The sequence below is a fragment of the Diceros bicornis genome, chromosome 28 (genome assembly GCF_020826845.1).
Source record: "Diceros bicornis minor isolate mBicDic1 chromosome 28, mDicBic1.mat.cur, whole genome shotgun sequence".
Taxonomy (NCBI): Eukaryota; Metazoa; Chordata; class Mammalia; order Perissodactyla; family Rhinocerotidae; genus Diceros; species Diceros bicornis.
The window spans coordinates 40,795,970-40,811,069 of NC_080767.1; the positions used below are offsets into that span (position 1 = coordinate 40,795,970).

General features: G+C 60.3%; 1 protein-coding gene across 2 annotated transcripts in view; it reads right to left on the reverse strand.

Annotated features, from left to right (window-relative positions):
* VAV2 (vav guanine nucleotide exchange factor 2) overlaps positions 1-15,100 on the reverse strand; it is a 193,300-nt gene that overhangs the window by 61,326 nt on the left and 116,874 nt on the right. For both annotated transcript variants that reach the window (XM_058524427.1, XM_058524428.1), the window contains exon 4: positions 3,328-3,396. In XM_058524427.1, the coding sequence (XP_058380410.1) occupies positions 3,328-3,396 (69 nt within the window). The remainder of the gene's footprint in view (positions 1-3,327; positions 3,397-15,100) is intronic.

Here is a 15,100-nt window from a genome sequence, read left to right on the forward strand (position 1 = left end):
GTGCTTAGTAACCAGTGGGCAAGGAATAGATGATTGAATGAATGAATGAATGAACGAAAGCCTACGTCGGGCCACTCACACGTGGCGGCGCAGACCAGGCTCCTGTGTGGGAGAGAGCTGCACCTGGAGCCCGTGTCTGACTTTCCCCATCAGCTGCAGAGCACCTGAGGTCTGGGCGAGGGAGGGGCCCTTAGAAACACAAGGTGATCGTCGCTTCTGACACCTGGCCAAGAGCTCGAAAGAAAGGATTAGCCGGTTCTGCTCCAAATGTCACTCTCCTGCTCCCCACCGCTGCCCAGCGTCAGATCTAGGCCACTGCCCAGCTCCAGCCTCGACGAGTCACGGCCACCCTCCCTCCCCCAGTGGAGGCCGGGTAAGAAATGGCATTTCTGTTTGGGTCCTGGAGATTGCCATCGCAGATAACTATCAATCCCAGGTCCACGGAGACAGGATGGTAGGAAATCTTGCTTTTTAGTGAAAGGAGAAGGAAAAAAGCACGAAAAATTTATTAAACTGGACCCATTGGGAGCAGACCGCAAGTTAAAGACTCGAATTCATTCCCCTTCCCTGTAATTCACGATTTACGTCCGCAGTGACTGCGGTCATGAGGAGCTCATTGGATTAAGGAGGCCCACTCTTAATGTCATGAGATAATACTATTGAACTGTGTGCAAAGCCACAGGCCCCCTGCTCTGGCTTCTCTACGCAAGAGGAATTACATCCTATGTTTTGGTTCAAGAGGTCAGTCACAACCGGGTCGGGCAGAGAAAAGGGAAAATGGGCACCCCGGGGTTGCCGCCTGACGCACCGCGAGAAATCTGCAAAACTGCACGTGCCCCACAAGCCTTCGGAGATGGGCAGGAATCCCAGGGGGCAGCTGAGGGGTGGGTCCCCTGGCTGGTACTGAGTGGGTATTTCATGCCGGATCCGGGCTGCACAAGGCTGGCGTGGCCCCTGTCCTCCCTGCCCTCAGTCTGTGCTGACCCCTGAGGGACACTTCTGAGGGCAGAGACTCCCAACCTCAGGTCGGTGACTTAGGAGAAATGGCAGCTCAGGACTTCGCCCTCCACCCTGGACAGGGGGCTCCCCGGGCTCTGAGGGGCACCGACTTTGCATGGTGGGGAGGTTAGGGCACAGACTGGGGTCAAATCACACCTCTGCCGCTTGCCAGTGGCTCGCCCTCTGTAGGCCTCAGTTTCCTTCTCTGTAAAGTGGGGACACCCACAGAACACACCTCACAAAGAGATTGTGGGGGAGATATGGGGATGGAGGCCCAGCAGGGCCAGCCTTCTGGCTCTGAAACACTGCCCACCACCACCGTCATCATTACCTGGTATTTCTGGCTGCAGCGTGTGCATGAGGCACGTGCTGCAAGGGGCTGAAGGGGATGCGGATAGAAAACGCAGGGTCTGCCCTCAGGAACCTTCCGGTCTGCAAGGACAGACATTTAACCACCTAATCGTGGTGCACCCACTGATGGCTCAAAGGTCAAACGGATGTGGGTGCTCTGCGGGGTGCGGGGTGGGGTGGTGATGCTGGCTGGGCGGGTGGAGGATGACATGCTTCCCAGAGTGGGAGACCCTCGGCCTGGACTCGGCAGGTGAGGAGGAGCTCCAAGGGGGAAATACTAGGAAAGGAGGGGAGGCAGTTCCAACCCTGAGCTCAGCAAGCAAGGGGGCTGCAGACAGGACGGCGGGTGGGAGGGAGCAGGACGGGCTGGTCCTCGTCCCCCGGAGGCACCCCTCCAGCTGTGCCCCCTGAGCCTCACAGGGTGGGGTGAGCCCCTGGAGGCCCCGGACGCTGGAGTTCACCTTTCTCAAAATTCTCTAAGTCCCTCTCAGATTCCTGGGACCAGTCAGCGTGCACAGTGGCATCCAGATGGGTGCTCCAGGCCTGGATGCGACCTGCGTGGACCCTGGGCCCCTTGTCTCCCCTCAGCGTGCTCTCCAGCCTGTAACCCAGGTGGGGTCGACCAGATGTCCCAAGGAGCCCCAGATTCACAGTGGGGTCCTGGGGCCGGGGAGGGCAGGCCAGTTTCAGAAAGGTGGGCCGGTGGGAGCTGCTCACACCAGAGTAGGTATTTCATTCACAGAATCCCATGAGATTGGGCCGCCAGCATGGGGCTGCCATGCTGATGTCTGAATGACTCAACCTGTTTAAACAGACAGGGATCCTGCAAAAGATATTTGCCCCCCACCCTAGAGGCAGCCCCGACGAGCAGGTGAGGCTCGACAATGCAGGTGCACAGTAAGTGCTGGCTCTCATTCCTGCTGTGATTCTTACTCTGTCTGTGCTGTGAGATGAGGGGAGAGACACCACAAGAGCTGTCCCACAAGGAACAGCCGTTTATCTGGGAACACAGAAACATCTGCCGTCAAACAGGAATGAGGCTCCCCATTGGCAGGCAGCACAGGCAGTGGGTCCTCCACCTGGCCTGAAGGGCAGTGGGCCAGCCAGGTGAGGAGCCCCCAGTGATCACCCCAGGGCCTGGGCAAGCCTGTCCCTTCTCAGGCCTCGTCTCCTCTCCTGCAGGATGGGGCACCCCAGCCTCCTCCACCCCACTGCCCCTTGTAGGGAAGCTGCCTGGCCCCTTCTCTGAGCAGCAGGCCACAGGATCCCACCCCTGGCCACAGCCGACCCTGCAGAACTAGATGATTTCTTCAGGAATAGCCACTGCCCAGGGATTCTAGTCAGTCCCAGGGGGCTCCAGGACCACGAGGTGAAACAGCCAGGAGGGATGGCCAGGCGTGGGCTGCGTGTGGATAGAACAAGGAAATCCTCAGAGAGAGGAATGAAGCAGACACAAAGATGGGGTCACCGAGAAAACGGGAGATGCCCCTGTGTCTTCAGGTGGCCTGGTCTCAGTCCAGCCCCACGCCTGCCCTGTCAGGCCACAAGACCACCCTGTGCCCCAGCGGCCCTGTTTCTGGAAACGCCAGCTTGCCCCTTACCAACACAGCATCCGAGGGCCCGGCTAGGAAACCCCCCGGCCCAGCCTCACCCCCACCCCGGCTCTCCCCACAACTTTCCTCAACATCTGACCTCGTGGAGGAAGAAGTGCCCACCTGTCTGGCATCTTGCAGAAGCCCAGATTCCCACTCCGTGTGGGGGAACCCGCACCACCCCCAATCATGCAGAGATGCCCTGGGCAGGATGGCGTGGCCGGCTCTGCCTGCGGTGAGGTGGCCACGTTTTCTCCCGACCCTCCACAGCCATGTGAAGACTCCCCCTCCTCCTCCCTCCCTCCCTCGTCCCCGTCCCCCGTGCCCCTCCCCCATCTCCCCCTCCCCCTCCCCCTCCCCGTCCGTCCCCCGCCTGGGCCCTCACTCAGCCAGCTCCTCCAGGCTGCGGTAGACGTCATCGTCGTTCTCTGCGGTCTCCTCGGAGGGAAAAGGCCTGCGGGAGAGGAGGGAAGAGGGAAGTGAGCGGGTCTCCGTTGCACCGCCGGCCCCCACTGGCCCGCAGCCTGTGATCCATCACGGACCCCCTGGAAAGAGGGCCCTGCTCGGCTCTGCCCGCAGGAGCAAAGGGGTTTCCGTCTGCTCTCTCTTGGGAGGAGGCAGGCTCCGCGTTACACCGATGGGTGTTAGGGAACCAGCCAGGCGCAGGTGCCGAGAGCGCGGAGACCCAGGCCCAGCTGTGTCCGCCCTGGGATACGGGGTAAGTCAGTCCCTCTCTAGGTCCCAGCGTCCCTGTTGGCAAATGAGGGAACTGGGTCAGGAGAGCAGCGAGCTTTCATCCCGTGTGACAGTCCTGCCTCCACACTCCAGAGCAATTCCAGGAACGGGGATGTGGGGCTCCCCTGGGCACCTCGTGGGGAAGCACAGGGAGGCAAGGCTGCCAGCTCCATCCACCTGGAGGAGAGGACTCAGGAGAGAATCCTGGCAGGGCAGGGCAGAGCTCGGGGGCATCCATCCTCCCCGCCCCCGGGTGGGGGCCTTCGAGACAGAGCACAACGGCAGAGCTGCTGTGCGGGGGAAGCTGCCCACCACCCAGCCCTCGCTGGTGCCTGTGAGAAGGAAGGCTCACCCACCACTCCCGCCCACCAGCCCACCGGGGCAGGGCTCCCGGTCAGAGCATGTCTGAAAAGCGACGGGCCTTCCACCACCGGCTGCCCTCCCACCAGGACCTGCCTCCCTCCTGGAATGGGGGCCCCTGGGAGCAGGAGGCTCGTGAGGACGAGCCACAGGAGGGCAGCGGGTCTCTTGAAACGTCCACCCAATGGCAGCACCAACTTCCCCTCCCTCCTGGGTCACCCCCACCTGTAAGCTGTCCCTTGTCACTGTCCCCAAACCCCCAGCCCCCGTCGCATTCCCCTCCCTCAGCCACAAGCCCCAGGAGGTCTATGCACCTTTCCCGCCACCTCCCCCCCGTCGCCTCCTCATCTGCCCTTGAACCCACTCGTGTCCACTCCCCCAATGAAACTGCTCTTGTCCAGAGTGACGGCAAATCCAAAGGCTGGGTCTCAGACACGATGAGCACTCTGCAGAGTGGGCAGGGGACAGAGATCCTGGGGCAGGGGCTGCAGCCTTGCCAGAGGAACCAGACCGAGTATGAGGCATTCAGAATCGGGTGAAAGGGTTTCTCTGCAGCAGGCATTGTCAGAGCCTTCGCGCTTGCGTGGTACTTGAGACTCTCGAGGAGATGAGAGTGGGCTGGGAGTCTCAAACTTATCTGGACTTGAGACTCTTTATTATTTTTTTCCATGAAAACCTCACAGTTCCTTGTTTGGGGATGCACGGGGTCCCTGCCAACTCTGCCATCCCAAGATGCATCTGGGAGGAGTGAGAAAAGGGGCCGGGCGTCAGAAAGCTCCCAGCTGGTGCAAAGGGTGGCACAGCCGGCTGCAGCCCTCAGTAGACAGGCGTCTGCCTCAGCAGCTCAGAATCCGGGGGAATGAGGACTCAGGGGGAGGAAGAGGGGCTTGCTGTCAGAATGCAAGGGGCTGGGGCCGCACCCCCTGCACCTGACTCCTGGGAGCAGGCGGGCCCAGCGCACGCTGCCCAGGTGTTGGGGGGCCGGCACAGGTGAGGCTCAGATCCTGCCCTGCCCTTCCTCTGAGTCTGCGTTTGCACATCTGTGAGCTGGGGGTGCACGGAGCCCAGGGCACGGCTGGGGTCAAAGGAGAGAAGACAGACGGGGTGCTGGCACTGTGCCTACAGAGCATGCCCTCCCTGGGAAGACGGGGAAGCCCCGCGGTCCTGTCACCCCTCACTGCAGTCTGGATATAAGGAGATCCCAGTTCACAAACTAGAGGAAGGGGCAGGTCTGCAGAGAGATGGGGCCTCTGGTTGAAGAAGTCACCTGGGTAGAGAAGGCGGGGGGGGGTGGCAATGTTTGCACCACGCCCACAGCTGGCTCTCGGCACCCACCACCAGCACAGGAGCCCACACAGCAGCCCTCAACGAAGTCGGCTTCCGATGCCCTCTCCAGGGCTCCCCAGAGTCCCTGCACGCCCGCGTGCAAGCACCCACTGCCACTGCTCCCGCGGGGACCTGCAGACGAGGTGCCTGCACCCCAGTCAGGTTAACCGCCCATGCCAGGCACCTCCCCAGGAGGGAGGACGAGGCGGGAGAGCAGAGGAAATGCCGCAAGGAGCAGGGGTGGCCAGCTCCTTCAAAAGCTCTAGGCCCAATCTAACCCCTGGGGAGATGAAATGCCCCTTTAACTAAACCATGCATCTCCCTGCAGCCCAGTGGTGCCTGCTCTGGCAGGGAACCTGTTCCTCAGGATCTCGCAGGAGAGCCTGGCTGGGGGCTTCCTCGAGGGGTCAGGCTGACATTTGCTCAGCAGGGCAAAGCGGGGTGGTGGGGCCTGCTCCCCGCAGCTTCCACTACCAAGGCTCCAAGGCTCGGGGCCTGTGCATCATGAGGTGGGGGCCCCGGGGGGCCACTGAGCCAGGTCCTGGAGGCCTGGGTCCTGCCTGACTCTGTCACAGACCTGCCACGACCCTGGGTCTGAAGTCCCCAAGGCAGACCCACCAGACCAGTGGCCCCCATCCCCTGTGGTTTCATGGAAGTAGCCTGTGTCCAAGGGGACAGCGTGGCCCAGCTTGACCTCTCTGTGGGTGGGCTCTCTCCTCCCTGCAGCTCTCCCCTCCTTCCTCCCATCACCATGACAACAGCATCGTCCACTGGGCATCATGCAGCGAGAAGGGAGGAGCACAGCCGTGTGTCTTCAGGTCACAGGGAGAGCTGCAGGCCGTCACAATACCCTGCCGTCAGCAGGGGAGGGCCCCTCACTGCCCTTCATCTCTCGTGGTTGACGGGATGAGGGCTGAGGAGCTGAGCTCTCCTTCCTTAACTGACCCCCACTGCTAAAGGTTCCGGCCCACACCCAAGTGACCACAGAAAGTGCCGGGAAGGCTCAGGCCAGGCTGAGATGTGGCCGCGGGACCCCAGAGGTAGAGTGTTTCCTCCGTTTCAGCATGAGACCCACTGCCAGGACAGGCTTCCCACTGTCCCCGCCCCCACGCCAACCACCCTCGCTCAGATCTGGCCATCTCCCTCTCCAACCTGCTCGCCAGCCATTTCTGTTTTCTCCAAATTTTGAACGACGAATGGTGTTAGTTCCATAATCAGGAAAAATGTAATCAATAATCCTACTCACTATAAAAACGGTTTCCTCATCTATGAATCAAAAATTTAAAAACCAACCCATATCCTACAAAAGGATGCTGTGTATAAAATGACACGATGGCCAAGTATTGAAGCTTTCGGGTGCAGCATGTGGAGAGCGGAGAAGACAGCAGAAAACTTGCCGAAGCACTGTGGGGCCGCGACCTTGTTCAAACGCTAACACAGGGCGGGTGAAGGCCAGCACACAAGAGTCACCACTGCCCCTGAGGAGTCTGAGCCGGTACAGGACGGCTGCTCCACTTCTAGAAACCCACTCTGCACCCACATTTCGTGAGGAAGTCACCGTGGTGCCGCGTGAGAGCAAGCCTGGGCAGGAGGCTGGGTGCACACCAAGCGGCCCGTCTGACCAAGACTGCGCCACGAGCAGCACACCCCTCAAGAACGTTTACTGACGTGGGAGATGCTCCAGCACACAGATTTGGAGGTAGAACATTCTCAGCTGTTTAAAGAATTAAAAGGTATAAGGCCCTACATGCACGCACGTGCACAAACACTCCAAAAATCTGACGGTATGACTTCCAGGGGATTCAGGATACATTATTTTTCTCTATTTCCCAACTTTTCTACAATGAACATAGTGTGTTTGTTTGTTTGAACCAGAGCACAAGCCATCACTGCAGCTGAAAATATGGCGTCCGGCTGCACGGCCCCGCCCGTTGTTTGCACCCCACTCTCTCTGGTAGGAAGAGCCCCTCTGCTCACACCTGGGCCTGGTCTGGCCTCATTAACATGGGCAGGGGATTTGGAGACAAACCCGACCTCCTCTACCAGCACCGCCCAAGGTCCGGGGTCCTCCTCCTCCAACTGTCCTCCCGAGGGCCCAACAGGCAGCATCAGCACTCCTGGGGCCTCGACAGCCATGCCCACTCTCAGGCCTCCCCAGACCCACTGGATCAGGATCGCCGAGGGTGGGGCCCAGGAATCTGGGTTTCCATAAGCTACCAGGTGATTCTTTCAAGTGCCAGCCTTTGCTCTAAAGTCCCTTGGGAGGGTTTATCCGGACCACTCTGCCAGGGACTCGCTGGACAACCTGGACGGTGATGTCCTTTTGTATAAAAGATTGTCGATGGGAGCGTCCCTAAGGTCCTTCTTGCCTCCACACCCTCGTGGAAGGCTCAGGCCCTTCCCAGAGCAGAGGAATCCACAGGGTCAGGGTGCGGAGGGATAGAGGCCTGCTAAGGCAAGCGGGGCAGGGTGCTATCTTTTTAAATATGTTGAAAACAGGTCACCACTCTGGGACTACACTCAAGACCAAAGTAATTTTATTTCATGTGCTCCATTTAGATTTGCTCTTCCCCTGCCTTCAGTCCCCTGCCCCACCCCGTTCACCCAAGTTCTAGTATCCTTCAAGACTCAATTCAAGCCCCACTCAGTGGGAAGACTTGACCACCTCTCAGACTGGGTCCATTTCCACCTAGCAGTCCCTGGCACTAGAAAGGCATGAATGGGTGGATGGTGGATAGATGGATGGACGGAAGGAAGGATGGAAGGATGGATGGATGGATGGAAAGATGGAAGGATGGATGGATGGACGGATGGATGGAAGGATGGATGGAAGGAAGGAAGGACGGACAGGTGGGTGGGAGAGGCTGGATTTGTGGGTTGATGGACGGATGAGATCAGTGAGTGGCTGGGAGAGCGGGGAGGAAGGATGGACGGGTGGCCAAGAGGACAGGTGGGCGGGTGGCTGGATTAGTTGAGGAATGGATGGGTGGACAGATGGATGGATGGCAGATATTCTCAAGCTATTCCTTCCCCCTGAAACAACAACAAATGGCAGCTCTGAATTAGATACGAGGAAGCGTCTTTAGGAAGAGCTTATGAGAAATCACACAGAGGCGTTCAAGTCACCCTGAGTTGTGACTTTACAACACTGACCCCGATTTAACACTGGGGAGACACACTTGCACGGAGGGAGTATGAGCAGTTTCTGGGGCCACATTCCAGCTGTAACCTAAAGCCCCGAGGGGCTGGAGCAGGTGTGACTCTGTGGTCACTTTGCAACAAGGCCTGGCTCCACCTCTCCTGTTTCAGGCACCAGTTTATCATCCAGGCCCCACGGTGCTGCATCCACCAGCCAATTTCCCCTTCCCTGGCTCAACAAAACATCCAGACGTTAACTGGTGGAGTTAATCTGCTCTTTAAAAGAGGAGGGGATGAGAAGCAAGTGCAGTAAAACTGTGTGCACAGAAATGACCGTGGGTTAAGCACGGGTGCGAGGTCCTCCAGGTCCCCGGGGGGCTGGGTTCCTCTTACCCATCAGACCCTTCCTGAGGACGCACTTCCTCATGCCTGGCTGCTGGGAAGCCAGGTTTCTCACTGGCGCCACCGAGGGAATTAAGGGGATGCCCGGGCCGGAAGCAGAAAAGCCGCCCAGTGCTGAGAAATTCCCAAAAAGGCCCACGGGCCAGGCGGCGTCTAGCCCACCCCACCAAGCTCCCCCAGCAGCCCGTCCTCCCGGGGGGCTGGGGGTGGTGGTGAGAGGCCTGCACACTGCTTCTCAAGGAGCCCCACACACACACACAGCACGCCTCCCCCCACAAGGTCAAGTTCAGCGTCCAGCTGCTACGGCCAGTGAGGCTGTATCTGGGCAGGACAACCCCAGTCTCAGCACCGGGGGCAAGAGAGGTCACCAGCTTGAGGAAGAAGACCCAAAAAGAGGGCATCCTAAGGAGGTGCCCGAACCCGAACCCTGAATACAGAACAGAGGAGGGCACAACTCCTGCTTTCAAATCACTCCTTCCTTCTCCTTCGTTCACTCCACACATACGTACTGGGCGCCCGCTCTGAGCTGGACCTTGGGGCTGCCGTGTGTCACTGCTTCAGGGAGAGGGCGCAGCCTGAACCCTACTCTGAAACCAATAAATCGGGCTTGGTCCTTGCCCTCAGGACTTCGAGAATCTGCTAAAAACTACAGCCACTGTGAAGTGCCCATGGGTGTGATTGTGCCTACAGCTGCACGGGGAAAGGGTACATGGTCTGGAAGCGGGTCAGGCCAGATGCCCCGGGGGTCTTGGACCTGAAGATGCTAAACAGGTCCATGCCAGCTGGGACCCCAGGAGCTCAGCTGGATGGGGAATGTCTGGGTTTGCTTTCTTGGGAGACCCTGAGCAGTGGGCAGCCTGATTTGGCTTATAGGACATAGACCGAAGTGGCCAAAGAGAGGACCTCCGAACCCAGGCACCCTCCTTGCAAGGCAGGTTCCGGGTCTCTGGATCCTAGGGGGGAGGACCAGTTAGCTTTGCGTCTAACTGTGCTTCGGTGAGGGCTGTGGGACCTGGAAGGCAGGGTTCCGTGCGAAACACGAGCGGCTTGTCAGCTCTGATTTAGTGTTTCACAGGCACCAGCTGACGGGAGAGCACGCCGGGCGCTGCGCTCCGAGCCGATGCATCTCTCCCTGACTCTTCACGCACTTCAGACCCAGCTCGGGCTCGCGACCCTGCCCGGCGTCTGAGCGGCCTCCTCTGCATTATTAAATCTAATCCAGCGCTCCACCAGGCAGGGCTACGTGGCAGCTCCCAGGCCACTTCCCTAGGGGGTCCTCCACCGCAGACCACCCCCCCCCAGCACGTGGCAGGTCTGCAGATGGCCCTGCCCAGGACCTGGACTGCCGCCCCGGGGCTCCATCCCCCACACCCTGGAAAACGAGTGCTGGCAGGAAGCCAAAACAGAGGCCCAGCACCGCTACCCCCTTCATTTTAGGGGAGGCCTTGTGGGGAGAGCAAGGAGCAAGGCCTCTGTAGGCAACAGACCCAGAATCAAATCCTGGCTCTGCTGCGGGCTTGCTGTGTCACTCTGAGCAGGGCACTCTCTCCAGCTGAGCCTCAGTTTCCCCAACTGCAGAATAGGGGTAGCAGTAACTGTTAAGATCCAGTGAGACAACACACACAGGTCCCTCCACCCAGTGAGTGTCCTGTATGTGACAGCGTGGGCCACCTTCCTTCCCCTCTGGGGGGCTCGCCCCAGGAGTCCACCTGCCACCACCAGAGCAGATCTCCAGGTGCTGAGTCCTAGGGCCAGCCCCAGCGGGCCCACCCTGGGCTTCACTACGACGGGAAAGTGCCCCTGGCCCGGGCTCCCCCAGCCCCACCCTGGGGCACGCAGGGCCACATCATCACCAGGCCTCCCGACCCCCCTTGCTGAGCTCCTTCTCCTCGCCCCAGGAAGAACAGCACCCAGAAACGAATGCTCCTATTCGGGACGTCAGAAGCTGCATGTCAGTGCTTGGCTCCGACTCAGCTGCTCAGAACATGGAGACATTCAGAGAAACCAGCACACAGTGTTTATTTTCCCACATTCTATGAGCGTTTCAGACGAAAGACATCCAGGCTTGAGACACCCCTTAACTTCTCCTCCTTGACTTGGCGTGTGCAGGGAAGAAAGCCGATTCCAACTCACAGAAATCACTCTCTGGAGTGTGGCCCCCGAGGCCCGTGTCTACGGCAGCTTCATGGGGTGGCCGCATCAGCAGATGCCTCTGTCCTCCTTGGCCGGCCTGGTGCAGCCGAGACAAGGGGTAGGGGCAGGGCCCGGGTTCACCTCCTGGAGGGCGAGACCAGCCCACAGTCCCAGAGGCCTGGGGGTGCCCAGCACCCAGCACCTGTCCTGCAGGGGTGACCGCCCTCCGGTCTGCCCGGGACCAGGGCGTTTCCTGGGGCGCGGGAATCCCAGCGCTAACATGGGGACAAGTTGGCCACCCCAGTCCTGCACGTGGCAGACAAGAGCGCTTCAATTTACGCGGTGACACGACCCGTGACACTCGACGGGTCACTTCCCACGGCCAGGCCTCAGTTTCCTATTCTGAAACCAGCCTCAGAATTAGATGCGGTGGGGTGGTGGGAGGTCCCGGCACCGTGACACCATCAGATTTGGCCTCATCTCACCAGGTATGACCAGGGGCCAGTGAGAGGGAAGAGGCCGGTGGGGGCGGGAGGGGCCGGGGGAGCCCACACTCAGGGATGGGGAATCCCATCCCTCTGGGGCACCAGTTTGCAAGGGAGATGGCAGCCAGGCCAACTGTAAAGGCACATCGAGAACCACAGCCTGGAGGACCCGGCAGACCCGTTAATTATTGGAGGAGTCACCGGGTGCCGCCTGATAATTGGCGGGGAGTCCTTGAAACACCAGGGTTCCGCTTATTAAAAACGTTTCTCCTGCTAAAGAGCCCAACTGTCAAAACAAGACAACGGATCTCTCTTCTCTTCTCAGCCCGCCACCCCACCCAGCGCAGACCGCCATCCATCGGAGGCAGCGCCAGGCCGTGTCACCCCACCCACGCCCACACCCAGCTCAGGCTACACCCTGTGTCAGAGATGAGGGGGACTCACACCCATCACGAAGGCCACACCAGGCTGAAGGGTGCAGGGACGGCCACAAGGGCACAGAGAGCAGGAGGAGAAAAGGTGGATGGAGAACCAGGGGAAACCAAGAGGGCTTCCCACAGGAGGCGGCAGGGAGCTGATGTGGAGAGCAAAGTCTAATTTTGAGTTGGGAGTTCCAGCCCCGTATCAGACAGATGGGGGTTAGAATGGGCCACACAGCTTCCTAGCCTTTGAGCTTGCCCAGGGACCTGAGCCCCCAGCCTCAGTTAACTCATCTGTAAGATGGGGATAAACCCCCCCGCCTCCCAGCATCTTGTGAAGCTTCATGAGATGCAGCGTGGACATGCCTCGCACAGGCCTGGCACGTCAGGAGGTGGAGGTGGGGGTGACGGTGGACGTGGTCATGATTTAGGGCTGGAGGAGGCAGCCCAGGCAGAGGTGAACATGCCCTGCACACTGGGGGATGCACGGGCTCAGTGTGGCTGGGATGCAGGGAGGAGGCCTACGAGCTAGGAAGGGCACGAGTCTGATGGGGTGGGGGACAAGTTGACTGATGGGCTGGCCCAGATGCCACCACCAGCCTCTTAAACCAAAGTCAGTGTAGAGGTGGGAGGGTCTCTGTCTCCATGTGGTGGGGGTCCGGAAGGCAGGGACATCGAGCTGAAGCCACTGCCCGGGCCCCCAGCAGTGACCTCTGATGCTTGCCGAGGCAGGTCCAGCAGAGGTGGGGGCCAGGGGGAAGGTGCAGCCGGCTCCGAGGTGGCTGGGGGAGACGGCAAGCACTCCCCCCAGAGGAGAAACTCGAGAGACCCCCCAAATCCCAGCCAGGCAGTTTCTGCCCTTGCTTCCAGAACCCCAGCGAGGCACAGGAAGACACTCTGACCCCAGGGTAGGGAAAGAATGGTCTGTTCCCCTGCAGCCTGCTGTCCGAGGAGGGAGGGCCCGGAGCTGCTGCTGATCACGGAGGAACGCCACTTCTCAGCAGCTATGAAGCTGAATGTATTTTTGATTTTCCAGCCCACTTCTCGGAACGAAAGAGGTTTGGAGCGGAAAGGCCGGTGGGTCGGTAGGGCCGTCCTCCCCCAACGAGCAGGGCCCAGCCTCCTGCAGCCACTTTCCTTTTCCTTCCGGGCCCTCTTGGCCTCTTCCCAGGGGACACCTGCCCGGGCTTGGCAGGAAATCTCTGCAGCCTGCCAGGGCCCTGCCCAGACGGAATGCTTGGGACACAGCCATCGGGGAATGGGGAAGTGACACAGAGCTCGTCACCAGCCTGCACGGGAGCAGGGAGAAGCCAGCAGGGGGGTGTCCCAGAGCCACAGCCTGCGCGACCCTCTGCGAGCACAGCTTCTCTTCTAGCCTCTTGGCAAAGGCCTCCATGCATCCCCTTTCTGCCTGGACCTGTGGGTCCTGGTTAGAGAAACGCAGCACACTCTCCACACAGAAGGTTTCCAACCTGGTCCCTGATGGGCCAGAGCCCCCAGATGTCCCCCTAGCCTTGACCCGGGGAACCGTGCCCAAGCTCAGATGTGCTGGGCTGGGAGAGGCGGATGGGGCAGACAGACGAGGAAACTGTAGCACAGGGATGGAAGGCGACAGGCCTGATGCCCGAGGAGGAAATGGGGTGGCTCTGCCCGAGGTTCTGGAGCCCTGGCCCGGGGCTCGACAGGCTCGAGCCCTGAGAGCGCTTCTAATGCCCCCAACGGCTCCCCACCAGGGCAGCTCTGACCATGGACTGACCACCCCACCCTGGAACACTCCAGCAGCTCCTGGAAATAAAGACTCTTCCCTTTCCTCCTTTTCCACGTCCATAGCCATTTGCTCCTGAAGTGACCCCCTGGGTCCAGGGAGGCCAGTGGGGGCAGTGCAGGGCTCGGGCCGCCTCCCGACCCTCACTCTGCTCTTGATCACACAGTCGGGGCGGCGCTGGGACACAGACCACAGCGGCTAGTCTGAGCTCATGCCCCGGCAGGCACCGTGGTGTGAGTCAGGAGAAAGAAATGGCAACGTTCATTCACCCTGCGGGTGTTAACGGCATGCTGCTGCCCTGGATGAGGCCTGCTGGAGGAGACCGTGCAGCAAGCCCAAGTCACTGTGTTAGGAAAGCAGATCTTCCAGCAAACACAGCAGAGCTGGGACACAGGTGGGGATCTGGGGGGAGGGACCGGCTGGGGGTTCTGTGGGACAACCAGGTCGCTGTGGGACCTCAGGCAAGACCCCTCCCCTCTCTGAGCCGTGCTCTCACACCTCCAAGGACAAATGGTGGCGGGGGACGGGGGTGACACGGAGGTGGAGGTGGTCTTCTCCCTTCTCCCAACTGTCCTGCCCCCTGCTGTGAAATGAAGGGTCAGCCCGTGGCCCCCAGGGAGCCACCATCACAGGGAGGGCAAACCAACGCCTGCCTGTGGTCACTCCTACGCTGCCCACCCCGGCCGCGGCAGGCATCACTAACCCATCACAGTGTTCTCTCTGGCGGAGCTGAGATGGATGGCGCTCCAGATGGAAGGCTGACCTGTGGGTCCTGGTTAGAGAAGCAGGTCAGCTTTCTGGGGGGGCTCTGGCCAGACCCCATCACGTACCTACTGCCCAGAGATGGGGTCAGTCCGGGGTCAGTCTGGTCAAGCCTCCACCCGCTGGCCGGGGTCCAGGGTTGGGGTGGGGCCATACCCACCCAGCTGAAAGGAGACATGGGAAACTCAAGCCGTCCCCCTGATTCACAAGTGAGGGGGCAGGGAGGGCCTTCAGAATAGGGGGTGTCCTCAGGTTTCCCCCAGTCAGGCATGACAACCGCCCACAAGACGGGGGCTACTGTCACGTCACAAAGAGGACACCAAGGCTCAGAAAGGTGAAGAAAGTAGCCCGAGGAGACCAGCCAGGAAGTGGCAGAGCAGGGCTTGGAGCCAGGACTGCTCCCAAGAAGGAGCCCTGCCACCCCTGCCCAGGCGTCTGGCCATGTCTCTGGCAGCAGCTCCTGGTCATTCCATGGGACTGACCACACACAGGGTCTGAGGTGTCGCTCCCTGCACCCTCCAGCACCTCCTGTTGCCTATGGGACCCCGCTCCCCTCCCTCTACAGCCCCCTCCCCCAAGCCTCCATCACTCCCTCCCCGATGCCCTCACCAGTCCTGGCCTCCATCCTGGAGC